This window comes from Anopheles coustani, chromosome 2 (genome assembly GCF_943734705.1).
Source record: "Anopheles coustani chromosome 2, idAnoCousDA_361_x.2, whole genome shotgun sequence".
Classification (NCBI taxonomy): Eukaryota; Metazoa; Arthropoda; class Insecta; order Diptera; family Culicidae; genus Anopheles; species Anopheles coustani.
In genome coordinates, this window is record NC_071289.1 from 81,396,632 (window position 1) to 81,414,668 (window position 18,037).

At 42.1% G+C, this 18,037-nt stretch overlaps 1 protein-coding gene across 1 annotated transcript; it reads left to right on the forward strand.

Annotated features, from left to right (window-relative positions):
- The first annotated feature begins 2,190 nt into the window (after window positions 1-2,190).
- Window positions 2,191-11,418, forward strand: LOC131263749 (G-protein coupled receptor dmsr-1-like). The gene is made up of 3 exons (XM_058266006.1): window positions 2,191-2,333; window positions 6,769-7,691; window positions 10,989-11,418. Exons 1-3 carry the CDS (start codon window positions 2,191-2,193, stop codon window positions 11,198-11,200), a joined length of 1,278 nt encoding a protein of 425 aa, XP_058121989.1. The 3' UTR covers window positions 11,201-11,418.
- Window positions 11,419-18,037: the final 6,619 nt, after the last annotated feature.

Sequence of the window (18,037 nt, forward strand, 5' to 3'; positions counted from 1 at the left end):
ATCATTAGTGTACTTACCTTACTGGCTTGATTAGAAAATGAGTGTTCAATAGTCCTTAAGTGAATTGCTTATGTAAAAACGTTGAGGTGATTATTAGAGATGTGGTGAAGTGTCCATCAAATTGTCACGCCAGATTTGTAAAGATTAGACAGTATTGCCAAGTCGAACTAACTGATAGTATGCTGAACAACGTTACCATTACGATCACATACATGAGTTAGCCTTTTCATAACAAACTGGCAAACAGTTATTACTTCTTCAATCATCGTATATGGAACAGCAAGCAGTCTATAAAGTTGTAACCGCATTATCGAAGCATGAAACATGAGCATGAACTCACTTCAACAAGAAGTTGTCGCATCGTTTTCTAATGAACACAAAACGTTCCTGGGATTTATCTGCCGTACGTTCGAACGTTACCATGACCAACGAGAATGGTTTGCGAATGAAGCCAGCTTGTTATTTCCCATTCGCAGATCACGAGCACTTCGAGCTAGCAACTCCGGCCAGCAGTGGGAGGACCGAGTTCGTTAGATATTTAAATTCAATTCACCTTCACCATCGACGATGGATTCCGGGAGATAATCAAAGCGCAAAAGCTGAAAATCTGCATCGCTCGTTCATGTGCTCATCGAATATTGATACTGCAAAATAAGGGGGATGAAAAGAAGACCAGGAAAAAATAAACCAAAGTGAATGAGTGAACTGTCTCACTTGCCAACGAACTGAGTCAGCAGAAACGGGAGTACCTAGGGCGGTTGAGGTGAACTTTGGCGGTTCTTTATAAGAGGGAAATTTTCCTATTCTTTTTCTCCCTTCCCTTTTTCGCCATTTCATGCTCTTCATGCTGGAAAAGCAGGTGCACCGTCGCTAGCGGCCAACAAACCGGTGGCCGATGGAAAACAAACTTCACAAAACCGCTTCCCCGTCCCGTCACTCCGTATGTTTGCGTATGTGTAAGTGTGTGTGTGTGTATGTATGTGGATGTGTGTGTGTCTAAGCAGAAATTGATTTACCGCCGGTTTTCCCTTCCGGTTGATGAAATTTCCCTTGTGCAAACTGTGATGCGCCTTGCTTTTTTTTCGGGAAAATTTCCACGAGAAGAACCACCGGAACGACAAACAAGAGACAGGAGGGCCCGCACATGAAGGGCAGGAAATCGAATGATTCTCATGCGTCACGACTCGTGTTGTTGGGGAAGATGAGGTAAAAACTTACACCCTCCGATCGAGCTTCAATCAATCACTCTCCCACATGGAGTACAACTAGTTTGGGTCGAAAATGGACCGTGCCGAACCTTCTGCACATGATGTTGTTTATTTCTGATCTCAATCTTTACTTCAATGTGTGTGTGTATGTACCTGGCCGTGTAATGCGATCCTATTTATGGCAATCGGATTGGGAAGCTTAGCTACAATTACAGCTTGCGAATTTCTATGGTTGCACCATCCTCCGACCGGAAGTGTCGTTTTTCACCCACTCTCGCACACTTTATTTCTTCTTCAAGAATAACATTTTTCCCAAGGGAATGGTTTTTCTGCGTACAATAATTTCTCTGTCTCTTTGCCTTGGGCGGAAAAATGGGGCAAAAATATTTGCACGAAATAAGGTGAGTTTTTTTTCAGTGAGTTCGGGGAAAGATGTTATGGCCACCCGCATGCTCACGCGTTGATGGCTGGTGATGGTGACGTGCCGATAGCGATGATTTAGTGAACGGAAGAAAATGGTCGTGGACATAATATCGAAACAGTAAATAATACGAAGCAAACCCACCCCAAAGTGATCAAGCAACGCTACGTCCGCTAGTCGAGCTGGAAAAACACTGGTCCGGAACCCAATAACGGTGCGTCGGGCGATGAAATCAAGCGAACAATTTGAAAATGTGTGAAGTGTTGCCTTCTTCCCGCCGCATTCCGACCAAGCCGGATGAGGTGGTCTAGCAAAGGAGAGGCTGAGCAAAGCAAAATCGTTACGCACCGGTGGCAAACATCATTGCGGCGGAAAATGGCAGCATAACGTGCAACGCCCGAGCGGAAGTGAGAGTATTCTTGCATCCGGGGCCTCTTTTCGCCCTCGGGTGTATGTATCCGTGTGAGTGTCTGTGCTGGTCTGTGGCTGTGAGTAAGGATCGAACCACCAGGCGGCAGCCGTCGGCAGCAACCCGGCCGTAATATTAATCAAAACATAACAATGAGCTCGACGGAATTGGGAGAATTCGCAATAAATGTCACCGAGGGACCCCTGGGGATGGCCGACGGTGGAGGCAACGTTTCGGGCCCGGCGACGGCGCACCTGATGTACTGCGGCAAGGCGCTGGATGACTTCCACACCAGGTAAGATATTGTGGTGGCCGCCTGGGCAGCATAAATCAAATGATTCTCTTTAGCGAACTGCCAGCTGGCCACGTCCACGCGCACGGGATTACATTACATTTTTCCATTTGTTTCCATTAGGCGAACGTTCGAATATTCCGCTCAGATTATCCGCCATTTTTTATATCCTTTTTTTGTATCGTTTCCCGAGAAACACAATTGGGGTGGTTGAGAGATTTTAATAAAAGTAGCAAAGCTGGTTCTAAACGTGAGAAATCATATTTAATAATCAAATGGTAATAATATTTATGCTACGGAAAATCAATTTCACCTAGATCATTCAATTTACCAAAACGAATAGATTAATAATAATAATGAATACTGTCGCAAAAAACAACTATCCTAATGTGATCTCTTTTTTGCTAATGTGATGTATTTGTATTTTATATACTTAGTTTACATGAAGCGCAAAGCAACCGGTAATTGCAAACGGTAAAATGCTGTCAGTTGGTCGGTCAACTAACAAAATGTGCAAATATGTATTTTTTGGTCAGCGAGTGAAAGATAGATTTGTAAAAATGTATGCACATGGTATAGAATGCGAGCGTATAGAAATTTGTTCTTTGTGATGTTAGTTGATAAGATTGCGGTGAAAAAATACCTCCCTGCTGTTGGTTTTTACAGTTAAACACCCAAATTAGTTTTGAATGCGCTTTCATTTGGATCGGCTAACGATTAGTAACGTCTACACGAAACGAAAAATGTGACAGCAAAACTGATATTTTCGCATGTATTTTCGGTCTTTTACGTCCCGTATGAACTATGCAATAAATCACTTACACTCGCAAACAGCTGCAAAAACTTGCTCACAATTTTTCAAAACATCAATAAAATAATCATCGTAAACCTAACGCGGTATTAATCGTAATCACTCTTTGCCCTGAAACACCAGGCGCCTCCATCAGCATGGAGCGTTATGAAAGACCAAGCGCCTCCATCGGTTCAACGCTCATGAGATTGACAAAAAAAATCCGAAATAGAAATAGATCGATTAACAAGAGTTTGCGACACACCGGACTCGTTATAAATCACACGTGCATAGGACGGGCCTGAAACGAATTTGGGAAAAACATAAATTCACGCCAAAAAGCGCCCAATTTCACGCTCGGATGTCCGCCGAAAATCGAAACCTAATAGACATGAAGTCAAATGTAAATTATGATTTATATCTTTCCCACAATAGCGATTGGAAGGGCAAACCGCAAGCATGAAAACAAATCGAAACAATGACACGCAAATTTACTTCCATAACGCTTGGCTTCCGGCCCGATATACACGAGTGACAACTAATTTGTCGATTTTTTCAACCGCATCGTTGATCCTGACCAATGAGCATTTATATTTAGTCGCACGTGGTATGTACGATGCATAACGACTATTTGATAGCTGCTGTCATGCCAATATGAATTCATTCACGTGCCTTTACGATTGTTTCATTTGAGCAGAAAATGGTTCGTGTGAATGATCAAATATGATGGAGTGAGAATAAAAAGATCGTTTACTGGTCGTAGATAGTTTTAAAGGGAGTCGTTTCATTTAAGCATAATATAGTACGAAATACCATTGAAGCTATATTCAATAAAAAGGTAAACGTATTTCCAACGGTAGAAACCATCATAGAATCGTTCAATTATAACTAGAATCGTCACTGCTCGTTTATGTTACATGAAAAATTCATTTCAAAACCATAGGTTCCATAAGCATGTTTTGCAATGAACACGCCCATAATGCAATGATTACACCACTTTTTGAATCCTCTTCTATTAATTTAAAAGGAATTAGGAACTAAGTCGAATGAATACGCCAAATGAACTCTTTGACAGATTAATAAACAGTAGCAAACTGGAGCTCAAAGTGTAAGGTTGTAATTGCACAGCACAGCATCCGAAAATTCATACAGTGTTCAACAAAAGTATCTTAATCTTATTAAATCACGTAGTAAATTCCTAGCGCACTAAAATACGGCAACGAAATGTTACCAACCTTGCATCGTTCTTGACGAAACAAGCGAAACCACGCATGGCCTAGCAATGTCTATTAAATGTCAGAAAACCATCGTAATGTACGGCAAATGGCAAACAAAAACGCACGTGGGAAGCATAACAGCAAATCTCTCAGCTTCATCTGGGCCGAATTCTCGGCATGTTTGTTTCTCCATCTGCCACTCGGAAATGTTGACGTTGCTTCAGGTATTGGAAATGGGAAGCTTCGTCTGATAAATGGCAATAATAATAAAGAAGATGTTTATTCTTCTTCGTCGGAACGATTGACATACGGCATATTTATATCCAAGTTATTATATCAACTCTAAGCTTGGAACACAAGGAAAGCTCTTTGCTTACGCATATTAAGCACATTTTGTATAGCCTTCACCAGCAATGGAGGAGGGCGTATTTCTATTTATATACGTATTAGTCGTTATTGAGTTCATGAGCCAGTGGAAAATCATTTTCCTTTTCAATTCGGGAACAGCGTGTAGCATTGTGTAGCTCGTGTAGCTTATACTAGCATTTCCAATCCCTTATTACTTATTTCCATCTAGTTGATAAGTTGGATATTTAGAATTTGGGAACTTTTTCCAACAATTATTTTTTATCATTCTAAATAACAAACGAATCAAATTGTTTTTCATTAATTCTTTATCAAAATTATACCTACAGGCAGTGGCGGATTTAACGGTGCGCGGACTGAGCGGCCGCGGGGGGCCCCGAGCTCGCAAGGGGCCCCGAATCTTTTGAGGCCAAGTTCGTAATATTTATATTTAATCATATATTCTATAGACTTTATCAATTTTCCTGTATCCGTTGACAATTTTACTGTATCCTATTAAAATTAATACAAAGAATAATGAAAGAATGATCTGGTATATAATTAGAGTAACAGAATAAAAATGTTTTATAGTTAATAAATTGGTAACAAGCATGTATTTCCATCAAAACAACAAGATTTTGGAGTATATCAGGCATAGGACTAAAATAACGCGTTGAAAACGTTAAAAAGTTTCATCCAACTGATATTTAGAAATGTGTTTTTGACGTAATCTGTTAGATGGTGCCATACATTTGACAAAGCTGCATACAATTTTAGATGAAAATCGTTATTCATTCTTACACGAGGAAGTAGTTTAAACTAATAATTTCAACGGATCTTAATGAGGGAAGTAAAATTATATAACAATGCTACCCTAATTATTAAATAAGAATTGTAAAATTGATAAAATCACATTTTGAAGAGTCCACCAGAAAACTTATTGATTGTAGGACAAAAGTAATATCTAACATTGATTTTGTGGAAAAGCGTATAAACAAGACGAAAATTTATCATATTTTTGCGATGGAGCCCCGTTTATTTTACCGCTTAGGGCCCCCATGAGTGTAAATCCGCCACTGCCTACAGGGTGGGTGATCTTTTTTGTAGTAAAGGAGGAGATTTTGTAGTAAATTTAAACAAATTATCTGTCATGTTTGGGCACAAATATTTATGTGAATTTGCCAAACACTGAAAAGGTTATTGTGTATCTGAAAAAAAACCCAGGGATTACATTCCAGTTCTATAATTTTTGTCTGAATATTGTGACACAAAGATGAGCAACAATTTGTTCAAATTTACAGCAAAAAATCATCACGCACCCTGTATGTTATTACAGTTTCTTCAGTTAGAAACATCCAAAAGTTTTTATTTACAGGAGGAGTATGCAAAGTATATGAAACATCATTCAAATTAACTGGCAACTGAGAATAAAACAACTCTGTTGAAGAATATTAAATTTGACATAAATCAATGTTCCTCTCACTTTACATTTGAGTTTTATGTTTATTTTCGAAAAGGTTTCTAAAGTCGCATATTAATTGAAATAAACTGTACCATCAACCGAAAAGTGACTGGAAACATAACAATAAAACCGCTTCTAGAAAAACAAGGCAAAATCAATCGTGCAAAACCCAATACAAGCCCCCGGGAAACATTCCCATCCCTCAACCCGAATTAGTACGAACAACAAATGGGAACAACAATTTGCCAACCCTTCGTTTGTTGGAGTTTCACTTCCGTTTCGTCGGCAAAACATTTCGCCGTCCTCGGTGTCAATATTTACGCACCCGCAGGCTGTTGTTTTGCTGCTGACACTGAAAACTGGCCTCGTGTACTGGCCGAGTGTGTCAGTTGGAAAGGACCGGGCAAAGGCAGTTGGAAGTTGAAACACACAGCTTGACCGGTTGCAGTTGCCGACCGAGCAGAAGGAGTTCCGATGTGTTAAACACCGCGCGGGAGGGAAGCGCGATAGCGTGAATTAAAACGTCAGCGTTCTGTAAACATGTCATCGAGTGTAAGCTCTCGCCTCGTTCGACAAGCGGCTAATTGGAGTTTCGTTTGCTTTGCCCTCTGTTCCCCCCCGCAGCTACGCCCGCGTGCACGGGCTCGTGTGCCTGGTGGTGTGCGTCTTCGGCAGCATCGCCAACACGCTCAACATCGTGGTGCTGACGCGGCGCGAGATGCGATCGCCGACGAACGCAATCCTGACGGGGTTGGCCATCGCCGACCTGCTCGTCATGCTCGACTACATGCCGTACGCGCTCAACAGCATCCCGTACCTGCGGCTCTCGCGCGAGGAGCGCCTCACGTACGGCTGGGCCTGGTACATCATGTTCCACTCGATCTTCGCCCAGATCTGCCACACCATCTCGATCTGGCTGACGGTGACGCTGGCCATCTGGCGCTACATCGCGGTCGCCTACCCGCAGCGCAACCGCCAGTGGTGCGACATGTCCAAGACGCTGGCCGCCATCTTCAGCTCGTACGTGGTCTGCCCGTTCCTGGCCGTGCCGATCTACCTCTCGTTCTCGATCCAGTCCAACGTGGAGCTGCTGGCGGGCGACGGCAACACCTGGCTGAAGCACGATGCGCCCCCCGGCGGCGGTCGGAATGTCACGCTCTACCGGCTCGGCACCTCGCAGCTGGTGCGCGACAATCCGGCGCTGCTGAACGTCAACTTCTGGATCTACAGCGTCGTGTTCAAGCTGATCCCATGCATCGCCCTCACGATCCTCAGCCTGCGGCTTATCGGGGCGCTGCTGGAGGCGAAGCAGCGCCGCAGCCAGCTGACCGGGACCGCCACCGGGCTGAAGCAGATCGTGGACGGGCGCGTCGTCGATGCCAAGGGCGGCAAGCAGACGGACAAGGAGCGCCAGACCGACCGGACCACGCGCATGCTGCTGGCCGTGCTGCTGCTCTTCCTCATCACCGAGTTCCCGCAGGGCATCCTCGGTCTGCTGAGTGCCGTGCTCGAGAACGACTTCTTCTACAACTGCTACCTCAAGCTAGGTGAGATCATATTTACCACGCGATCACCTTTCTAAATACTTTTTACAAACTAGATCATATCGTTACTATCAACCAACCGGCAATATGTATCCCTTATCTGCTCCCCATAAAGGGTATGAATTTACAAAATTGTACAATTTTATTTTCTATTCTTTTATTACTCTTAAGGGCACGGTAATTTTTTGCAATTTGGTAAAAATTGCAGCAGTTTTTAAGCTACAGCTATTATTTTGTTGTTTTTTCTTCAAAACTATTGGTTAGTTTGTTTACGACTTGACAAGTTTGATCATACGATTATAGGGTATGAAAGCCAAAATTGTTTTTGATTCTTCGTTTCCCGTACTCTTTATAGTAATTATTTCAGTGTCTGGGGACAACAAATTAAAGGTAATGGTTTGTTACTCAGCAGTGTAAGGTACGAAAACGAAGAGCTTCAAAATCTTTATTATCTTAATATATTTTATTTCGTGCTCGTTCCTCAAAAACAAGACAAACCCGGCCCTATGATAATTATGAAATGAAGCTGTGCTTCTGTTGTTTTGTTTTGGCAGCTCATTTTACTAAAATTATCTTTCTGTCATTTTTTGACAAATAAAGTGAATGTTGAAAAGATGTTATTCTATAATGAGCTGTAATTATTGTTATTATATGTTTTTATCAAACTTTAAACTTACAAAAAGTTTTAGAGAAGGCTTTTCACGTTGTTTACAAGCATGGAAGTGTTATAAACACGATCGATTTTAATTATTTTCAAATACAGATACATAAAAATAGCGAAATACACTTGAAAAACTCAGATCATGCCCGTAAAATAGAGCAATTAAGAATGAAAACATCATTTGACAAAAAGATTGACTATTTTAATTATCTTATTGCCCAATAGACACAGTTTTTCTACCATGTCTGTCAGTTTTGTGTGTTATTCTCTACCGAAATGGATTAAACATTCATAAATCTCCTACCTTTACACCCATCTCTAGATAGGTGAGACTAAAGAACAAGACAAACAGCCGATATGGAGTGCCTCTCGCCAAGGACTCCCTAATGATTCGCCCGCACCGGCCGGGGGCTGGTTTTCGCTTTCTTACCCAAAGTGCACAACGACAGAACATCCGTCCACCCGCTGGGGACACTTTCACACGTCAATCGGCTAACGATATTGGACACAACATCGTCCGTTATCGTCGTCGTCGTCGTCGTCGTCTCGGGGGGAAAAATACAAATGGCATCCCATTTGTTTGGACGGCGAGGCAAACATTCGTATGACATTCGAAAGCGTGCCAACTCCGGGACCGGAGTCGGTGGGCTTTTCTTTTGTCTGCCGGGCTGTGTTTTCCAAACCCTCGAGTGGGAAAATCGTATGAAGGACAAAAAAGTACCAGCGAAGCGGTTTCAATGACCTCCGCCATTTGTCAGCAGACCTTCCATTAGGAGTGGAGGCTCCCATTAGCCACAGATCAAACGAGACAGCGAAAAAGGGAGCAAAAATATATGTTGGAAACGTGGATGTTCGAAAAAACGAGCGTTTCATGAGGTGCTTCTGGGTGGAAATCTTGCCTAGGGACGGGGTTTTCCCTCCCTAATGCACGTGTGCGAGCACTCTTGGCAAACGCAACAAACGGTTTGTAGTTGATTTATTGGGCAATAATTTTCACGCTACACACATACACACACACACGAGCGGGCAGTGGCAAGGGCGAGGGATGAACTTGATGCGAATTCAAAATGAAAGAAGATCATTTTTGATCTACACTCGTCGGTGGTTGTTGAATGGGAAAATGATCGGCGCAAGATTTATGCCGGAATGCGTGCAGGCAGCTGTACAACACAGCGTGCGTGTATCGCTTTCCCGGTAAACATTGGCTTCCGCGCGGTGAGCACATTCCGTAAAGCGGTGGTAAATGTTTGGTCAACAGTTTACATTCCGAACGCGGCTGGATCGTGGCTCCGACCTGCTGCCTGGACTGCCTGGAGACGTACAAACGTGTTTTGCCCGATTAAAGTACGTGAGGATGAAATTTGAAGCACGGTATGGAGCCAACGGAAAACTCTGGGTTCGTGCGAATTTGTACTGATTGCCAAAACGCTTCTCAAACCGTTATGGACAGTTTATCGAGAGATGTAACAGTAAACCACATTTCCTGCAAGAGTTATGGGTTTGTTTTTTAAATATATCGTTGAAAAACACGCATTAGACTATGCGCTTTTTCGAAACAAGCAATTGTTCCGTGCTGGAATGATTCAACAATGTTGGCCTTTACAGAGCCAAGTCTTTGCAAAACACTCAAGATGCGAAAATTACTTCCTTACATTATATTTAGAAATATTTCAGTCATTTTTAGCCAAAGCGATTTTCATTTCAAAAATAAAGATGTAAGCAAAGAAAACCGCATTGTCCTAAAAAACAGTACGATTGTTGAAACCTAGACGAGAAATTGTAAACACACCTTAGACTCTCGAATACACTAATTTGCAATCGTTCTAGGTTTTTACAACTACTTTTTTACTCTTGCTTACTCATGTCGGTAGCTCAATTACGAAGAAAATATATGCACAGAAACATTGTTAAAGAAAATGTACCGGGTGTTGAATTAATTCTCAGAAGACTTGGCAAAAATTGTTTTTTAACCTAATAGGCTGATGAGTGATTTGGTTCTAAATACAAAAATAATATTACTATGTAATTATTCTATGTAACTATGTAATTTTTTTAAAGTTTATCTTTATAAATTTTTGATTTGTCTAATGGGAGTCTAGTAAATCAGATAGATCACTTACTTAAGTTTGTCTTATCACTTTGTGTTTTTGTTACAATTCTGAATAAGTGTGGTTTCGAGAAAAGCACTCATTCTCCGGAAAAATTACGTAATTATTGTTTGACTTATAAAAACAAACTCGTTACCTCCATAATTGGCATTAACAAGGAAAAGCATAGCTCTTCAAATCTGAAACTTCTCGAAAATAAAAATTGGATGGATGGATCAATGTGGATGGAAAACAACATAGAATCCAAAATGATTAACTCCAAATTAGTTTCCTCCGTTTGTTGCCTCTGCAAAACATGTCTTGTTATCGTAAGACATCCTTCACGAAAAAAGCGACGCGTTTCCTGGGGAGATAATCTTCATTTATCACAAACTCGAAGGAAAATTGCAGATTGCGTCACGCGAATTATGAATCCATTTTTTCGAAAGTACAATCAGACACTACACTCACATCTGCCATACATGCTACGATATAACGTATGATAAGCTTTCTATTCTCCTCACCTCCACCTCCTCTGCTTCCCCCCCGCAGGTGACGTGATGGACGTGCTGGCGCTGGTCAACTCGGCGATCAACTTCATCCTCTACTGCTCGATGAGCCGCCAGTTCCGCAGCACCTTCAACGACCTGTTCCGGCCGCGCCTGCTCGACCGCTGGATCGCCGTGCCGCTGGAGGCCGAGGACGAGCGGGCGGGCCGGGGCCGCCACCAGGACGGAGCGACCACGCAGATCACGCAGATATAGCGCTCACCGGGACGTCGTCCGGACGGCCATTGCCACGGTTGCTTCGGACAGTTTGCGACCGCCCTGGCGGGAACGCTCATTAGCAAGCGACCGGCCGCGACTCAGGACGACTGTGCAATGCTCTAGCGACGTCCCACCACACGCTGCAATGTCCCACGCTGGAGGGTGCTGGTTGAACAATTGGTCGCCGGTGTCAGGGCTGGCGAACCGTTGCTTACCGTGGGTCAGCTGCAAGCTTTGCTAACGTTTGGGAAGATGCTTCGTTAAAACCGACACTCCTGTCTGGTGTAAGTCGAGCTAATGTATGTATGATAACAACTAATCTGAATGTGAAACCGTATCGTTTGAGAAGAAACACTATAATACTAGCATTAGAAACATTGAACTCTCTTATGGGTTTACCTAGTTTTGAATGGAATTAATCGTCTCTTCTGCTCATGACGACGCTCCTACAAGCAGCTAGAACTCATTGACAGATTCTGTCATCCAGAAAATTGGTCCATTTTTGGCTGTGTTTGCATCTTTTGCGTACACTTTTTAATGCTGCAACATCGATTAAAATGTAATTAGTGATCTTTATTGGAGTAACTTAGTTATAATGTCCTTTTCGTTTGTTGTTTCATATTTGCCGCTGAATGTAAATAGTTTAATCAACACTAACCTAGTTTACAAACATAACGAAGTTGTAGTCACGTTTACTAGCGAAACCTACAAATTGTACGACCAAACACAAGCAAGGCAGGAACAATGAAACCAGAACGGTTCGCCATCAATGTGCCAGACTAACAGAAATATCGTCAATGGTTGGGATGCCCAAGTGGCTAATTATCTCGTCCCAATTCTCGTCTGTAGACGCCCCTTCGAGACTCGATGCCTAGGGATGCTGTGCAGTCTGCGCTGCCGAAGCAGCTTCCCCTTAGCATCACTCCATTACCGATTAAGCAACACTATTAGCAGATAATAATGATTATTCAACCCGGGGCACAATGGACTGCGAGGGATAAAAAAAAATAATCCTCATAGGAATGAACTGGGTTTTCGTGTGAAAATGCAACTGCTCTTGTTACCAAGACGCTTGCGCTGATGGCTGGCAAAACAAACGATGAGTCTGTTGCTGAATTCGCTAGCTAAGTACTAACTGTGCATAAGGTAACTGTTACACTTACCAAAGGTTCGTTACCAAAACACAAAAGAACAAAAAAATATCTAGTATGTACTATTTTCGAGGTTAGTCATTTAGATTGTACGCCAGGTCGTTGCTAGTTTTGGATAAAACAAAATTTAAAAAAACAACCAAATAGAGAGACATCAAAAGTGATCGGCAAAGTCGGCTCTCAACCGACCGGCGGCCTAACCGGCGGCCGGTCGGTGCTTCGACGCTCTGCTGCTAAAATTTAACTATTTCAACTCATGCCAAAAACAAAAAAAAACAAACAAAATAAACAAAAAAAGGTTTAGGAAAACGTTAGTCGGATGCAAGTGCTTATTCACTCGATTCTAAAAATATATTGTACAAAATTCGTTCGGACTAGGTTTCCGTTGGGCGATCGGGCTTCTGAAAAAATCGTCCTAAAATCCTAGCGATAGCAACAGTTTTTGTATAAGTTTTTTTAAACAAACTCTAATCCTTACGAAACTCAGAACCAAAACAAACCAAACACAAACGGTAGGGAATGGTTAAGGATAGTCGTACGGTGGACATTCATGTATTATACTTTGACGTTAAAATGTTTGTGGAAAAAATCGTTGCGTTCGAAAATAAATGCCTTTTTGAGATTTAAATAAACCTGAGTGTGTTTTTTTGTGGAAATTTATTCATACGACTAGAAATAGTAAAATAAAAATAGTATAAATAGTAAAAATGGAAAAAAAATAGCTGGAATTTAAATGATCAAATCAAATGGAGAAGTACTTTATTCCTCTTTCAGGTGACAGCTTTCAACGAACGACAGTGGGATGATTTATAGAATGCAAACCTCTAACTGAGCCATATTCCGGAACGAATTGAATTGTCCTGCATAATAAAGCGATCCGAGCGATTCGTTTCAAGGGCTTGCAATATTTCCCCCCAATTTCCACCACACTTCCAGTGAACCCGCCATCCACATCTCGAGCTGCACCGCCAATAAAATATCGCATTTCAATATTGAACAATATAAACAATGAATAACCATGAGTCAGAAGTGGCGAAAAAGTTCGCCCCGCGAGCCCCCCACCCCCGAACCACGGCGCGGCACGAAACTTGCCTGAACAGCCAATAAAATTGTTTGAGAACACTCGCAGCTGCAGGTCAAGCGTTGTTTGTTTCCAAATTCGCTTCAACGGTTTGCGGGATGGCAAAAGTTCGCCCACGCCCGGAAGCGAACGCGCTTTGCCGCTTCGCTCGATCTGTCCGTCTGTGTGTTCCGATTGCAACTGATCTGTTTACTCGAACCCGGTCGCCTTGAAGTTCATGCCAAACAAGTTCGGCGTAAAACCGAACGACGATGGAAACGTTCTGGGAAACATCGTTCACTATTTATGAGCGCGGATAATGAGGAATTAGGCAGGACAATACGCTGTAGATCACTCGATGGAGTTGAGCTATAGCTGGCGCGTTTTTATTACCCGAGTACGAAGTGAGCTGTATATTTGATCTCTCCAATAAATTTCCTGTGAAAATTTTAAACAAATTGATTTTACTTGAACAGAAAAATTGGAGCCTTGGATAGTTAACAAAGCCCCACAGAAATGCAAAGTGTACTCCCCTTGTTGGCCTATGAAAAAAGGCGGTTTAAAATTCAAACTGCATTATACGATAAAGTTATGATTAATCTTGATTTAAATTCATCATGTTATTAATAAACTTTGCATAAAATATGTATCCAACAATGGGCCGCATTGGGTGCATGCATCAAAATGCGGAAGAAAAACCACGCCGCACCCATCGTTTAATGTAAAAATAGAAAGAAATTATAATTTGACAAGCTTCGGGCACCCATATCACGATCCCTTCGCCAAGCTTCGCCTTCATTCACTCCTCGGAACACCGAGCGCTTGGGATGAAAACTCAAACATCAATGTACAACGGGGGGATCCTCCCCAGAGAGGTCATCCAGTGCCGCTGGGTGCGGGGCGGGTGGAGAGGGGGAGCAGGGGGTTGGGAAACGTTAACCATAAACACATTGTTTCGCCAACGCAACGGAGCGCTCCTACGCGAACATAATAATCTGGTGCTCATTTTAATGCTGACATTTCTCGATGAACGCGTTTCCTTCACTATGCTCCTTCTCATGAACCAACCTTGTCGGCACGCATTTATGCGGGACAGGACAGGAGAGACATTATTTGCATTTATATTACTTTGCGCACAGCTGGGACGATGTTATGTGCGCGTTTTGCCCCTCTGCAGTGGATGCAGCTCCGGATCCACTTTAACCAATTTAGCAAGGCGCCACGACACACGCCCTGCATAGTAATGGCCATCGATGACCGGGCAGTTAGACCCATTGGTTCCAGACAACGAGCGGCAGAGAACCTTTTGCCGCTCAAAGTCGGTAATTAAATTTACATCTTAAATTCCTTCAGTCAGAAAGCGAAAGCATTTACACATTTGTTTTAACATGCGGTTTTGTTTTTTTTTTTTGTTAGATCTTCCCATTTTCTACCAAGGACTCCGAGATGCTGGGAAACTCTCCCGCCCTCCCTCTCTTCCGGCTAATTAATTTCACTTTAATCATCCAACCGTAACAGTTGGGGCTTTAATTATCGTCCGGGATAAATTGTTACCGATTGACCATTGACTTTTTTTCCTTTTTTTTCCCCTCTCAGGCTGTTTTGTAGGAGAAAATGGTCCCTTTTTGCGTTCCCAATTTTCCCAATTTATTTCCATTCGAGAAAAAAAACTCACACATAAATTGAGCAAAGGCCATTTTCCTCGCGTCCCGGACACGTGCGGACCTTCTGCAAAAATGTTTTCTCAAACGATTGTCCGTTCCCGGTCGGTGATCATATTTTTCCTATCGTCATTAAATGGGAAAACTTGTGTCTGGGAAGCATCGGAGCAAAAAAAAACGTTCCAACCATCGAAGTTTTCCTTCGTTTTGAAAAAGACACCACTTACAGTTTGATCACCAGGCAATGAAAAAGATGGTCCCTGCCGCTGTTAGGGATAACAAAGCAAAAATAAAAAAAGGAAAACGGCGGTACATTGTTAATCAAACTTAAGACGGGACAACATTGGGGTAAAGTGACGAAACATAATCGAAGAGTTTCGGATTTCTCCGGTTCATTGGCTCGTCAAACGGTTCTCGCGCCAAACTTTCGTTCCAAAATCCGAAGGACTCCCGCTTTGGCAGGAGTTCAACACAAAAAAAGAACCACCGCAAATACCACTTTCACTTTGGCAAACTTCGCAGAAAGTGGAGCAAACACAGCACATTGGCAAATAAACCGAAAAGAAAAATACTGTGCAGCAAGCAACATTGGTGGGAAAAGTTTTCCTACAAGTCCTTGCACGTGGACGGGGTACTGTCCAGATTTCCCATGGGAAGCGCCCGTACGACCACATTTCATCCGAACGCAATTCAAACGTTGCAATCCGATATCACACACGCTTCCCTCGGCTTCGTACATCCGTTGCTAGGAGACAAATGGATACTTTCCGACGATGCAAGAACCCACCCGGAACACGAAACGGCACAAGTTGGGCGAAAAGCTGGATGACGAAACATTTAATTAACGTCATTTCGATCGGTTCGCACGGAGGAAGTAAGTTTACCACGCACTGGCAGCATCCGGAAGGTAAGTGGGACTAAATTAGGCACATTTGTTTAAGCTCTGGAGAGTGCTCTGGGAGTTAATTCCTGAGGACTTCTAATTACCTACAGTACCGAAACACTTCATTGAGTTCATTGAGAAGGAAAAACTTTTCTCACCTTTCACTGTACTAAAGGAATTAAAAATGGTATTTGTTAGTATCAATTAGTAGAACGTGGAGCTATGTAAAGTGGCAAATGAAGATAATTATTTCAATTAAGCAACGGAAACAAAACATTACATTTTACAAATCGATATATTAACTGCATCGGACATTCTTCAGTTCTGATTCTTACATGTAGAAAATCTTATGGTTCTTTAAATGTTTAAGTAGTCATTGCATTATTTTTTTTTCATCTTTTCTTAACGTCAACATTAATGATGATAAATTTCTTAACACAGACAAACGAATTCACAAGGAATTGCAGCTCCTCCTAGTGCGTAAAATACTGAAGTCAGTACAATCAACGTAAGGTTTAAAATTGATAAAATGGGCAAAACTAGATTTTCTCTGACAGAAATAAGTTTGCGATAGTTTTCAATAGCCGCGGTCCAAGGTCCGCGACAGCCGAGCGGTAGCGTCGGTTAGAAAATCGACCCATGAGCGCCGGGGCTCACCACCTCGACGGCGTGGGTTCAAATCCCAACTGAGACCGGACCCACCCCTGTACGAGAGGACTGACTATCCACGTACAACAGGGAAACAAGTCTCGTAAGCCCTTAACGGGCAGGCATGACCAAGAGGTCGTTACGCCAAGAAGAAGAAGAAGTTTTCAATAGCGTTAAAAAGGTTTCTAGGAACACCATTTAAAAGCCGAAAATGTACCGTACCATCAATAATTCTTGAGCCTTTTGAAGTCCGTTTGTCCCGTTGGCTGGTGATAAGATGCTCGAAAATAACACGATCTTTTATAGTGCTCCTTCACTTTACAACCGCGACTGGAATGATTGAAAAATAATCCTACTGGGCGAGTTTCTACAATGTAAATGAAGATGAAAACTTTTCCACCTGATTGCCTGCACTCATTCGCAGAACCACGGGCGACCGGCTCGATCTTGTTTCGATTGGATAACCAATTCGTTCGAAGAACTTCAAATATAATGTACCTCTGCCTGTGATAGACGCTTATCCCCTAGACAAACGGCTAGACAGTATTGCATTGATAGACTTATTTCACGCCTTGGTTCACATCAAGGGCGCGGGTTTCCTTCTACGAAGCTGAAACGAAGCGATGCCGCCTTTACAGCCTGGCGCGTTTTAAGGGAGTTTTTTCATGTCGAACAACTCAACCTTTAATGATGTGCATATTTACATTCTCAGTGCATAATAACTACAAAAAGTGGTCAATGACTAGACTAAATTAAACCATATTGTTATACTGTGTACGTAAAAATTCAGTCATTAACACGTTGACTGCCATGTCACCCAAAAGTGGGTGACAGCAAAACTCAGTTCTAAAAAATTTTCGACCTATGAATAAATGAAAATGCAACACAAAAATTATAGTAATATTTTATATCAATTCTTTGGGAAGCTAAGTTTTAGCATAGCCTTCAAAAATTGTTGGTTTAATAAATGTTTTAAACAAATTAAATTAAAAAAGATTGTTCTAAAAAAGTGTGCTAAAAAAGCTTGGCAGTCAACGTGTTAAAGAGGCTCATTTACAGTCTTGATGGGCAGATTTAGGAGGCTCACCAATTTGTCCCTCTAAGATTACTTATGCAAGCTGTTCAAATCTGTAAGTACAGTTATTTGATCAATGTGCAACAAACCGGAATGTTTTTTTCATGCATATATCCAAAGTTCCATGATCTAGCATAGGAGATTTAATCTTGCAGCTTGTTCAGTAGCTCAGCATGGCGTCGGCACGCCAAACTTGAGGTGAAAGCGCAATATTTTGGACGGAATAACACTCCGACCAATAGCAAGCAGAGTTCATATTAAATCTATTTGAAACAGTGTATGATCCATCAGGTCAATTCAGAATCAGATTTAAGTTAGTACGATGGAATAGATCAGTGTACTTATTTCTTCGAATT

What these genes read in the sequence shown, in the direction of transcription:
- LOC131263749 (XM_058266006.1), top strand. Translation starts at nt 2,191, where the DNA reads ATGAGCTCGACGGAATTGGGAGAATTCGCAATAAATGTCACCGAGGGA. An exon ending in CTGGATGACTTCCACACCAG is followed by an intron (nt 2,334 to 6,768) that starts GTAAGATATTGT and finishes TCCCCCCCGCAG; the next exon opens with CTACGCCCGCGTGCACGGGC. An exon ending in CAACTGCTACCTCAAGCTAG is followed by an intron (nt 7,692 to 10,988) that starts GTGAGATCATAT and finishes TCCCCCCCGCAG; the next exon opens with GTGACGTGATGGACGTGCTG.